Genomic DNA, 13934 nt, shown 5'->3' with positions numbered 1-13934 from the left:
TGAATAAGGAAAATAGGTACTATAAAGCTTTTCTTAACCTTATTTAACTAACATGATGGTGGATTTCTTGCTCACTCCTTGCTTATTTTTGATTTATTTTACAACTTATTAATAACATTTAGACAACTTATACCTTAAACAGTATTTTACATATTTAAATATAAAGGTATTTAAACAATCACTTACTAAACTGGTAATGCAATTTCTAAAAGGCACTGCCAGAAGAAGACACAGACGATTTTTTTCAAGTAATTCAATATCAGTCTTTATAAAGCAGCATATGGTCTTATGATAGCAGGTAAAATATTTTTGCCTTCTATAATAACTAAGAATAACTAATTTATCTACATATGCAATAGTGAAATAAACAATTTCAGCTGCACTAGAAAAATCGGAAGGTATGGGAGACAGCTAGCTTTCCTCCCCCCGTTTTATTTATTTTTCTGCCTGTACATTAATAAAGTTGCTAACAGAGGTTATTCATCCTTCCCCCCCCTTCCACAATTACCTTAAAGTAAGACCTTCTTTTCAGTTGTAGAAATATTTGCAGTTTCTACAGCTGCAGGACAAAGAACTGAAAAATTTTCATAGAGTTGCTCGGGGAAAAAGAAAAAAAAAAGGCTTTGCAAGATTATGTTACAAGTAAGCAGAGTGAATGACAACTTTCAAATCTACCACAATCATTTACTAATGTGCTGCTATATCAAATAAGTCTAATTTTTTTTGACAGCACCAAATTAGATTTATTGCAAAAACTGCTGCATAAATAGCATATGGCTATGTTATACCACCTATTTCAAATCCCTGTAATGTTTCCTCTCCTCCCCTCCCCACTCAAAATGAATAATTGAGCCAAGCTATAAACCTTCTATAAAAGAGTGAGATATAAGTTCAAAACAGATGTAGGTGATGTAAATTTCTTTGTTAAAAAGATGAGGTCAGCATCCACAACCCAGCTCCATATCTGAATTTTTTTTATTGTAAACCATGATCAACTAAACTAGTTAACAATATTATATAATTAATAAGTCTGTCAGTTTTTTCATTATACTTAGGTTATTTTATCTTTTGCGTTAAGTTCTGTTTCCATTACTCTTTCAAGATGACTTACTAAGTGCCTAATTTCACAATTCTTATGAATAGGTACAACTGTTACTCATGTGAATAGTTCAACTTGAGTAAAATTTACTCATTTGACTGAAAGTTATAGGCCTGGGACCTCAATTATTTTCCAATAAGCTCTCACTTATGAGAAAGGAAATGCCTCCCCCTGAACTAAATGAAAACTCATGGTAAAATAACACCATTTCATTCAATTGAAGAACCCAATCCTGCGAGAGACTGAATGTCAAGAATTCATTAACATCAATGGAATTAGGGGTCTGCCAGCAGGATCGCTCTCTAGATAAATGTACAGATATGCAAACATTGATGTCCAATTCTTTCATTGTATATATTAATAAAATATGGATCACACTTGCAATTATGTATTATATGCCTGATAGTATATTTTTATTTTGAAAGGTTTATGCCACACAAAATTTCTTGGTAGCAAAGGTTCAAAATGCAATGTTGTCACAAAATTAGCTCAGCAATGAGTTAATACATTCATTTTATAGTAGAATGATCAGATACATTCTTTAACTAAACTTTGTGCACTTTCTGCAGTAAAAAGACATTGCAAGGTCTTATCTCAGACCAATGGGCACACCACTGTAAACATCATGGAGCTCTGTAGCTACCCTGCAGTTTCTCTCTCTGTGGTCAGTCTTCCCAGCTGCCCTATCTGTTACTGTCTGATTAGTTCTGCTAAGGAGCCCCTCCCCTGCCAGCTTTCAGTGCCATCTGTTCTACACAAGATGGCTGCTGCCCAGCAACCTAACACTGCCCTCCTACCTGGCACCCAGCTACCATCCTTACCCCAAAGTGCTAACACAGGTTCTCACTGCTGGCAGAGTCAGGATTTCATTACTACTACTTTGACAAGTGCAGGGTTGTTTGTAATTTCTCTTTTATCCTGATTTTGATTGTACAACCACCTCCCACTGATTCAGTTTGCTTCAGTTTTGTTGCTCACAGATTTTACTCTCCACATTAATCTCCCTCTGGCATGTTACTGCATCTGTTCCCTTTTTTATTATTAATTTTCAAATTCCCACCATTTTTGACAAAAAGGAGGTAATCTACACTCTGCTTCTGCCCATTTCATTTTCTTTAATTTGGAAGATAAGTATGAAAGCATGCCAAAGAAGTTAATTCTCCGTTAACAGTTTATTTTCTGGCATCCCAATGCCTTTGTATATGAAAAACAGATAGAAATAAATGTTGACTGAAACACACCACCACAGGCACAACTATCCCTGAATGTAATGAAAATTAAAACATTTAAAATTCTATTTCATAAGTTCATTATTTATATGGGTTGTTTGATGTTATCATTCCTTCCTACACTAGTTTTTATATATAAGGCTATTCATACAAAACAAACAGTGTATAAAAATAATTGTTTCGGTTATGCTATCTTTGCTACTTTTTCATATATTCATGTTTTTCCTATAGTCATTAATCAGTAGTCTATAAAAATGAGACTATCCACTGCTACTAATTAACAGTGTCCATTAATACTAAAAATGTAATCTCATTAGAATTCCTCATCTATCATCAATAGGAGACTGCTTCTGATGTGCTAAAATTGCTGAAAAAAAAGACAACACCAAATAATTCTGCTGATACCTAACAGATATTACTTTGAAAACAACACAGCTGATATTAAGTTTTGAATAGCTTTAATAAAGGATAGTGAATAGCAGCAGGAAACATCTGCTGTAAATAGAAAACGTCAGATTATTTAGAATATATTATTATTTAGATTATAAAAATATATAAATTAAAAACAGGCTGTAATTCTAGTAAGGAATTATGGTGATGACATAAACAATGACAGCCAAGCTCAAGCAATTTAATAATGTCACAAGAACCCGGAGGTAGAATGATAGGTTTAATTTATGTACCTTATTTATTATACATGGACTGCAATTAATGCCAATAGAGCTGTTGAAAATTCGCTAGAGGCAACCAGAAGCATTGATGTACTATAGCTATTTGAAGCCACAAAGACCATAGCACTGCTGAAAACCACTGTATGTTCTAAAAGATATTTTCTTCAAATGTGTTAATTCCTGAAGATATTGTGTCATCAAATATTTTGGTGATACTTCAATCATATTCTGTACATTTTTCCTCTGAAAAGTACAGAAAGGCTGCCAACAGCCACCATCATCATGGTATTATAAACTTCCACAAATATGTGATCTTTAAAGAGCAACCCAGACATTCAAATTAGCTTCCAAGGTCGCACATTACTGGACTTAAAAGCATGGGTGACAAATTATTCAAGTAATGTTTTCCCCATTTACAAAGTTGACATGCAACACTAAACTGACTAAAAAAAAAGTAGTAAATATGAGTTTGCTTTAATTCTTTCCAAGCAAAATTTGAGATGACGTGTCTATTCTGAGAGGAGATACAATGACCAATAAAGTGAACAAACACTCGACTTAAAAATAAGAGAATTAAGCCCAATATTTTCTTTACTTCACTTCCTTGAATCTATGTATTTTCTCTTGGATAGGAATATGGGAATCACTTCTTAAAAGACAACTGCAACTGAAGCACAAATGCTAACTTTTGTTTCGTGTAATGATAGATTTCATACTCATCTCTCTGTTACACAAGAAAAGTGAAAGAATTACTTCAATCGATTAAATGACATTTTAAAAATCAGATCATTCTGATTACCATATTGCACCTTCTGTTTATTGCCAAGATTATATTGGTAATATAGTAATAGGGCTCAAATTAACAGTCCTGAATGCTTCATGTCCATTGCAAATCAAGTATTCAGATGACATGGTCCACTTAGCAGAGTCCATTCCTGGCCTAATAAAGTTAATGAGAGTTTCATCATTGATTTCAGTGAGGCAACATTAGTCTCATGTTTTCACCTATAGCAGTTCCTGTGTACGTAACTACTCAGACTGGAATTCAATAGGTGAGATTTTTGGTCCCTAATTACTTGGTCCCTAATAGCCACATAGGACTTGAAACAAATATGTAAACTTCACATTATGGTGAACCTGCAAACCCAGGGAGGAGACCAATGTTATATGCAAGATTGCAATGGTTACTGATCAAGGTCAGCAATAATGCCTTTTTTCTATCATTTCCAAATACAGAAGTTGGAATTATGAACTGGATTTAAGGAACAAAAATATGTGCTTTAAGTAAACATCAAGAATTCCAATGTGCTTCCAATTCAGGTAAACATATTCCAGTGATCCGGAAGCAAAGATGATAAGCGAGCCACAAATAATTTAAATAAAATAGTAATCCTTGAGCATTTATTTTAACAGGAATATTTCAACTGTTAGACAATTTGATAGGTGTGTATCAAACCAGTGTTTAGAAAATGAATTTTTGAGGCAGGCTGAGGAGGATGCGACTTTTCCCCTGGAAACAAATAGAAACATAGCTCTGTAATCTCCCCCTCCCCATCAGGCCTTGATTGCATGTTCTCATTTAATCCAACATGACTGCTGGCTAACTTATCAGACCAAACTAATTGATGGCATAATAATAAATAATCTATAATATTTACCTTCTAGTTTTCTAATATTTAAATTAGACATTTTATATTGATTTTACTTTTCTTACATTCAAAATACCTAGACTTATGTTCTTTAATAACTCACCAATCTTCTGCTTAATAATGTTTTACATTAGCAACAGAGTGAAAGCTGAACCCTAATGGGCCCACTTAACTCTTTGTAAAAGAAAGACTAAGGGTTTTTTGTTTGTTTTTTTCCTGACAGGATCTGGAGAAATTCAAAGTGTCTATAACCCACCCACAATAGAAGGACAGAGGAAACAAGCTGTTCACATCACCAGTTCTCCGAGGAGGGAGACACAGAGCTGGGTAGTTAGTTTAGTCCAGAAAGTAGTAGAAGACAGCTAGAAAATGGCAAGGCCAAGACACCTGAGAAAATGCACTGATTTGGTGCATCTCTTATCACCTTTCCAAAGGCAGGGCTCTAGGACATTAAAGCTGTTCTCCTTGGTAGACTCCCCAGGGAAGAAAAGCAGCTATATAGCCAACTTCCACTAGGATGAATGCATCTGATGGCACAGTTCCTCCTGCAGATGAAGGAGAATGCCATTCACCTTTCCCCATGGCCTGAGATGAGCAAGAATCACAGTATTTAACAATATTGTGTACACCACATTACTACACAGTGATTAGACTCAAAATGGGAATACCATAAGAGATTTGCTGCCTTCAGTGAAAGATCTGAAAGCATGGCCTTTACTGTTATGTCTGCCCCTTCACTTATTAAGAGTCCTGTTCTGGAGGAGGTGATGCTACAGGGGGATGGACAGGAGTGGCATGGAGAGTGGGTAAAAACTCAAAGAAAAAAAAGAAAAAAAGAAGAGTGGCTTCTTTTTCTTGTCCATACCTGACAAACATTAGTAACATTACTAATGCACTAAATGACAACGGTCAGATGCTACCATGAATTAGGGTTGTCAACTCTGTATCTTTAAAACCGGATACTCTAGCAGGAGTGCTGGCAACTTCGCTACTCCAATCCTTCCTCACAGAGACCCTGGCATGCCTCACCCCTCAAAGCACCTCCTCTTCTAATGCCCTTGGTCACATCATTCCATGAAAGCTCTATCCCTTTCTCCCTCCTCTCATCACTGGTTTTCCTCTCCCCTATTCTCTTATCTTCCAGGTCAGCAGGGACTCATCAGCAGAGTTGGGGCTGGGAGCTACAGCTGCTCAATGCAAGTAGTAGACAACCCCGACTAAATAAAGCTGGCATGAATAACATGGTGCCTTTCTACCTACAGGAATTGAATTTTGGCTGTGTAATCAATACATGTGACCGAATTGCATCTGGTCCCCTTGTCAACTGGACTTTTCATTAAAAAACTGGACACCTGGCCATCCTACGAGGATGGTAAAAGTATCTATATAGAACAGGTAATCCCAGAATTTGGTGACTTAAAGGGAAGAATTTGGCCCCTATTTCTCACTTTTTATAAAGAACTTAGAACTGTGTACTACAGCAGCATAAGCATACTATTTATTTATAAACAAAGGCCATACTGTATACACTGTCAGATTCTAAAATGTCTGTAATTAAACTACCTGATTCATTATGCACCTAGATTTAAGTGTTGAGTCATGTTAAATTTATAGTTATTAGCCTGTAGTAAGAGTTAAAGATTTTCACAAAAAATGTGTTATAAGGGTTTTCTCCAAGATATCACACAGCTTTATAATGCATAATCAGTCTCTTGCTAAATGGAGCTTGGTAAACCATTTGGTTAACTATCACAACAAATCATTATTAAGGAAGTTCTGCTAAATCCAAACTTTATATATCATAACAGCTCACCCAAAACTTTTTTCAAGTTCATCAACCTCTAGCATATTTTTTCTCTGAATACAGGCTGTTACAGTGGTGCTTTCTTCCATCTGTTAAACTACCGTGCTCTGAATTGCACTGAAATTTAGCTGAATAAAAGATTCATTTAATCAATTTAGAAAGTTTACATGGGTCCAATTCTGCTGCCATTGAAATCCATGATACTATTCTCACCAAATTCAGTGAGTGCAGGATCACATTAGGAGTGTGACGACTCCACTGTCAATTAGTCATAACCTAGGTTGTTGTTCAAGTTTCTATTGACTTCAATGAGAGTTTTTGCCTAACTAAGGACTGAGTAAGGGGCCTGAAATCTGGCGCTAGGACATTTACTAACAGATAAAAGTGATACAAAGACTTAGAAGAAGGAACTATGTGTTAGTGAAAGCAAGAAATTGTAACAGTTACTGAAATGCAAGGTGGAATTAATAATCAAGTTGCCACTATGGAGTTTTTTCTACACATCTAATAGTAAGAATCAAGTGTAGGTTGGCAGTTTATGTTCAGCGAAGAAATAACCTTATAAAAAGAGTCCAGATTGACAGAAACATGTTTGTCACAGAATCTTATTATTTCAACTGAGGCAAATGATAGACATGTTATGCTCATGGATCTCTCCTGAATCTCTCCCTCTATTACTAGAATGTTAAATTATGTAGACTGTTTAATCTCAGATGAAGTAAAATTTCATAACTGACATCCGTAAGTATTTATATAATTATGTCACAATACCCTGAATTCATAAATTTGAAGCATTAGCATTTCTAAATCAATAGATGCTATACAGTTTGGTGCTTGCAAGATTTTATGCTTAATGAATCACATCAATTCTAAATGCATTATTTTGGCTTTTTGAAAGACCATCCTTTAGATAAAAGGGTGCTTTATTTGCATCATCTTCACTTCTCTTAAAATGCCTGAAAGCAAAGCATGCAGTGAATGATTATGAATATCTACAAAACAACTGTGGGTAAGCCTGTGGCAAAAATTAAAAGAATGAAATTGGTGCTATGGCATGTAATAGGATAAGGGGTACCTGGTGAGGTGCAGTTGGTGCTCAGATTTACCCAGCAGTTCTGTCAGTTTAAGGCACTCATCTTTGGCTTTTGCTGCATCCTGCTGTGCCTGTTCCAACCGCAGTTTGTTTTCATTCAGCTCTAATCCCAATTTCTCTATTTCCTTTAAAAATGTATGTATAGGAAAAATACAAATAAGTAAATGTTAACACAATCTACCTTACTTGAGCAAAAAATTTAGACAAATGAAGCATGAGTTAATGAAAAGAAGGAACTGAGTTCTTTGGTTTGTAAAAATAAAATTTTAATAAAAAGGAAATATTAAAAATATTGTTAAAAATATTAAGCCTATGCAGATATTTTAATACAAACATTCATAATATTTTTGTACAAAAGTGTTTTCTGTGGCTTTTGTAAAATTTTAATTTCCACATATTTTCTCTTTGTTCAAGTTAACTCATTAAACAATTTACAGTTTATTATTATATTTACTTCATACTACACACCTACCCAATGGTGAGTACTTGAATAGTACAGTTAAAGTTTGTATCCACATCCAACAAAATGTGTGAAGCATTTCCCCACTAAAACCGTCCTTTGGTATTTCTAATAAAACAATACTTCTCCATTTGGAGTTATACTCTAATTTGTTGAAATTAGATTTTTCATTTTTCCAGTAATGTCCCGTTAAGGAAAAATTAGAATATAATCTAAATTATTCCATGCAAAATAAACTAGAAGTAAGTTTTACTGTTTTGCACAAAGATCCAGAAACTAGGAAATTAATTCAATGTGTTGTATGTATTCAATGTAGATACTTTCATTGAAAGTAATGAACAATATTTAAATGGTAAATAAGTTTAGGAAAATCCAAAATTTCTCATTTCCAAAGGGTATCGCATTTAAAATATAAAGTCTGAACAGATTCACAATGTTCTAGCCTATTTAACAGCAACAGCAGTTCATTCCCATCCCATTCCTGTTTATTTTCTTGCCTGAGTTCTTTCCCATCTTCAGAGGTAAGCAGCATTCCTGCATACTTAGTTTTTTTAATGTATTAATGAATGGCCACTTTTCAAAAAGAAAAAAATAGTTGACTAATGTCAGCTAAATATTTTTTACAATTATAACCATAAATACACCTTATCACCTCCTCAGGGAAAAGCCTAAGTGAACAGATGGGCTTTTATTGAACGTAAACAGGCTCAGGTTCTGTCAGACCAAAGTGGGAAATAAATTCCAAAAGGAAGGGACCTCAGTTGAAAATGCCCTGTCTACATCTGCCAGATGTTTAAATCAAGGGGTTCAAGGAAAGAATGTATCATGAAGATACACAGAGAGAAAAGCAGCTTCACAAAGTAGGTGACATCCAAAACATGTACCTCTGTCAGGGCTTTAAAAATCAATTTGTGCCCATGACTTCCACCCTGAAGCAGATAGGGAGCCAGTATAGACTGAAGTACAGGTATAATATTCATCTTTAAGCAAGCATACTAAAGTATTCTGTGTCACTTATAGCATTCAAGAGCCTCATATAGACAGCATAGTAGTAACCCCCAAAGGAGTAGCTAAGTCTGGAGAAGTCCACACTGGAAAATGTTACAGTCATCACAGCAAAAAGAATGAATTAAAAGGTGCCCCATAACACCAAAGACATCCATGTAACTAAGGATCCTAAAGTACCCCCACATTAATTTGTATTAAATTTCATTGAGCTTGTTCTCATCCAGATGCAATGAAGGCTTGTTTAACAAACAAACAAAACACCCCACCCCGCCCTCATTTTTATCAGTGCCCTAAAAGGACTACCATCCAAACCCACAAATGCCATTAATTAGTTTGGTCTGATAAGTTAGCCAGCAGTTTACGGTACTATTCCTGAAACATAGCATATTACATATCCTCAAGCCAGTTTACACAGTAGCGAAAGATAAGTTTTCAGACAGCCACATAAACTGGCTGTGCTCAGTTCTACTAATCTTAGGAGCACTCAGTCCAGTGTACAAGAGTGATCGGAAGGGTAACTATCTACAATGGTGATGTGTTTGGGTCATGGGCAACTTCTATACATGGTCCTCCCTCCAAGTTACAATCCCAGTCCACATGTTGCATTTGTATACACCAACTAGAGTGTGAATTTTAGCACACTGCCAGTGTGTCATGCACAAAGTGTCCACACAGATCTTGCTGATGCACACTATAAGTTCTGTAATGCAATGTCCTAGTCCAGTTTCAAACAGCAGAGTTATGGAAACACATTATGGAACTTTTAGCACATGATGGCAAGGTGTACTAGTGTAGTATAAAAATAATACACATATTTACAAAATAAAAGCATATATTTGATCATCAGGAAATACACAGTTATATTTTAAAAAGTGGCTTTAAAGAAAGGTATCATGAAACTGTGTGTTTATTCTTTTGGGTAAAACCTGCTTCCCTGGCCCATTATGAGTAACTTAATCACAAGAGAATTCTATGGAAATCAGGGGAGGAAGTTTTACCCTTTCCAGTCCATGGAACCGCAAGCATATCTATTCTGTGGCTGCGATTTATACTGATTCACATAATAGTGTACAGTCAGAAGCAGGCCACAGATCTTTCACATCAGGAATTATTTTAGGATTGTCGTGTCTATGAAAACAATTATATATATATATATATATATATGTAGTGTGGTACCATTTTTAATTACATGATCATGTATTTCTTCATCAAATATAGGTTGAAACTCTCTTAACCAGGATTCTCTGGTCCAGTAGCATCCATGGACTGGCATGGATGTTGCAAGACCAGAGTCCTGGTAGATGGTCAGCAGTAAGGATCCCTGTGAGGCTGGGAGAGCAGTGGACTGTCTGTATGCAGGAAGCTGACAGTGGAGCCCTGGCACACAGCTGCCCAGGGAGCCCCGGCGTGTGGTGCATGTGGCTGCCCAGGTAGCCCCAAGTGCTGGGCTGCCCGGTGGAGCCACAGAACCAATGGTTGCCCAGTGGGTCGGCAGGGCAGTGGGGACAGCAGGAGATGGGGAGCTGGCTGGGAGGCCAGCAGCCAGGTCAGGAGGACCGAGGGCAGGAGTCTAAAAATGATCACCCCTTGTCTGGCAAAATCACTCATCCGGGACCTGTCAGGTCCTAGGTGCTAGACAAGAGTGTTCCAACCTGTAGCTGCTTCTTTAAGTCCACAGGACAAATGGGAACACAAAAAGGACATCCTGGGGTATTGCATTGCTATCACAGATGGCCTGTCTGAAGCTGGCCAATAACATCATAATGCACATTAACAACGCACAAGCAACTTTTGGGTGTTTAAACATTACAACTTTAGCATTGTTTAAATATTTTTGTATGCAACTTACAAATATATTATGGAGTCTTATCTTCAAGTTCTAAACTCCCCCTGATATAAACAAAAACTTTGTCTTTATAAAAACTGCAGTATGTGACCCAATAAAACAACTGCCATTTCTGAGCACCACAAATAAACAAAGTCAAAAATACTACAGTATTTATAAACAGAAGGATTTTATCAAAGAAAATCTACTTAAGGAAATATAAGAAACAAATTGTTAGTCTCTAAATTTTTGGGGGGAGCACTTATATGTTAAAACTCCCTTTCTGTAGGAAACAAGTACCTTTTGCAATCATTTTCCTTATACTACTATATATTTTAGAACTATGCATGTCTGTCTGTAACTCAGTTGGTTCAAGAACTCTTCCTAAATGGTAACAGCTAGGGGCACCAAATTTAGTATGCAGCAAGGTACCGTTTTGGTTGTGCCAGGAATTCATTTATTTCTCATGAAATGAAAAGGGAGAGAGAGGGCAGGTAGGAGGGTAGTTATATTGTAGAATGACCAAAGGGGAGCAGCAAGGGGCCGAAGATGGTGACAGGGACAGCTATAACTTCATTAGGCCAGCAGGAGTGGAGGAAGGGACAGCTATCAACTATATATTTAAGTTTGTCTGTCCCCCAGCCAGACGGCATATACCCCTCCTCCGATCTGGGCCTGCTACAGCAGCCATGGACAGGCACTTCTCACCTGGCCCAAAGCTACTACACTGAGAGAGTGCCTGGGGTTGTATTATCTCCCTGCAGCAGCCGGCATACTGAATCTCTCATCCTTAGCCTTAACAATGATTTAAATGAAGAAAAGAAAAGCTTGAGTTAAGGACCCAAGCAAGACCAGATAAATCTTCTAGTAATACTAAAAAGCAAACAAGCACTGTACTTCTCATTAGATTATAGGGCAGGAATTTGTATAAAGCCATAGTGTCCAACCAGTTCCAAAGCAGTAGCCACTGTAGTGGCTACTTCTATAGTGAACTAGCCACACTCAACTGGCCAGATAGTCACATTGTTCAAGCCAACTAGCTACACTCAACCAGCCACTTGTGGCTAGTGTGTTGGACACCACGGATATAAAATCATACAGACATTTTCACATTAACACAGGCTCAAAGAATACTAAATGTAACATCATATAAAAATGTAAATAATGATCTTATAAATACTGAGATTCTGTAAATAGCCTCTTCTCAAATTAAAACCAACTTCTTTTAAACATGCTACAGAGTTGTGTGAAAATTCTCCATTTAACTACCTAGACATCTTCATCTCTATAAAATTTAATAATTTTGTTCCAAATAGGTCAAATTACAAAATTAAAATAATTCCTTAATTCTCATCCATATTAACACAAACTCTATTATATGCAGCAAACTGCAACTTTAAATTTCTAAGCTAGCAGATGTTTTTCGTAGGACTCAGAATAACTGCAGAGCTGACAGAAAAGGCAAAGAAATCTTTCACAAATGAAAATGATTAACCACTGATAAAAGAAAATTCTACATTGAACTAAATTCAGAAAAACACTTTGGAAGCCTTATAACAAATCAAGACTAGGAAAGACGCCAAATGTATTTAAAAAGCCAATGACATTAATTCTTAAACCAATCTCCTTTGACATCAGGTGCAATGATAAAGTTAACTGAAAAACAGTTCTGTACATGCAAAATAGTCTTACACACACATTTTTATTTTTTTCTGAATGCATGTATGTTGTTATGAATCTACACTATTTTTTCCATCTAATATTTTAATCCTGAGGTCTCCTTAATTATGAAAATGGAGTGAAAAGTAAGAAATGAAAATCTTACAAAAAGTGTTAACTCAGTGATGACTGCCTTTCTGGTGAGAACATGTGATTATTGGAGTCAGTACACTACCTAAAGTATTACACTTAGGTGGTCATGATTTTTATTACCTATTTCTTAGATGCGTAGGCACAGATGCTCACATTTTTAACTTTCCTCAATACAAGCAGCCTCATTTACATTAATGGAAACACTCACTGTGAGTAAAGTTAATTTTACATGCAACATCTTGCTGAGCTGTGGCTATACGTCAGTACTTTTCGTTGCCTTCCATTTGAGGCAACGCTAGAGTTAACACTCAAGCATATTTACATACAGTATTTAAACAGAATTATAAATGTCTGACATTTTATCATAATTTTGATCCCACACATGTAATTTTTGCCGTCTTAGAACACAGTTTTTCAGATACTAATTCTTTCATACAGGGCTATATATTCAAGCTACATGCAAAATGTATTTTCATTATGTGGTAATTCAAAATATTTTATCCTGGACATAACAAAAAAGTCCATCACTGGACATGTAGATCTTCCCTACAGTTGGAGTAAACTGCAACTGCTTCTCTGTTATGAGCAACTCCCTGCATTAATCCTGATATCAAATCAGGCAGCCCTATGTTTTGAGCAGCCTCTAAACTTCAGGCCTCCCAGACATGTCCAGGTTGCCTCAGAAGAATGCTCTATCTTTGTAAACAAAGATAGAGCCATCACCAGGCTAACCCCAAATAGCCCCTAATGCCGCGGGTATTGTTAGTTTAATTTTTTTAATTGCTGTGTAAATTAACCCTGTTTCTTATTCAAAACAGGATGAGAATCATCAACAACATCTGAAGCCTATAGCTGGTTTCAAAATTTAACCTTTAAATACCATGGAAATGTGATAAATTGTGAGTATGTACAAACAAAAAGTAAAAACTTAAAAATGAATATGCCTCAGAAGATCACCTAAAATGTACATATTCAAAAGAAAAAAAAGTTTCATGAAACTATGTAATTGAAACAAGAGCAGACAGGTACACAATGTTCCTAGATCAAAATGCAAAACCAAACTTTGGAATGGAAGTCAATTCCATTTCAGGGAGTTGACGGAAAAGGTTGTTAAGGAAAGGGAAACAGTACTGTAGCAAAACAGGCTCCTGCTTTGTATCTAGCCCAATTTAAGGTTTAAGTCTTGAGACAAGCATACAAATCAATAGACCACATGAAGACCCAAGGGATAAGCAATGATGCAACCTACTGAAACAGTGCAGGCTGTAATCCTGTGTTATTAAG

At 36.1% G+C, this 13934-nt stretch overlaps 1 protein-coding gene across 3 annotated transcripts in view; it reads right to left on the bottom strand.

Annotated features, from left to right (window-relative positions):
• SDCCAG8 (SHH signaling and ciliogenesis regulator SDCCAG8) overlaps positions 1-13934 on the bottom strand; it is a 157679-nt gene that overhangs the window by 77206 nt on the left and 66539 nt on the right. For all 3 annotated transcript variants that reach the window (XM_075924862.2, XM_089777373.1, XM_075924861.2), the window contains exon 13: positions 7528-7670. In XM_075924862.2, the coding sequence (XP_075780977.2) occupies positions 7528-7670 (143 nt within the window). The remainder of the gene's footprint in view (positions 1-7527; positions 7671-13934) is intronic.

Source organism: Pelodiscus sinensis, chromosome 3 (genome assembly GCF_052426305.1).
Source record: "Pelodiscus sinensis isolate ZL-2025 chromosome 3, ASM5242630v1, whole genome shotgun sequence".
Lineage (NCBI taxonomy): Eukaryota > Metazoa > Chordata > Testudines > Trionychidae > Pelodiscus > Pelodiscus sinensis.
The sequence above is the reverse complement of the archived record's forward strand: the minus strand, read 5'-3'. Positions and strand labels throughout refer to the sequence as shown.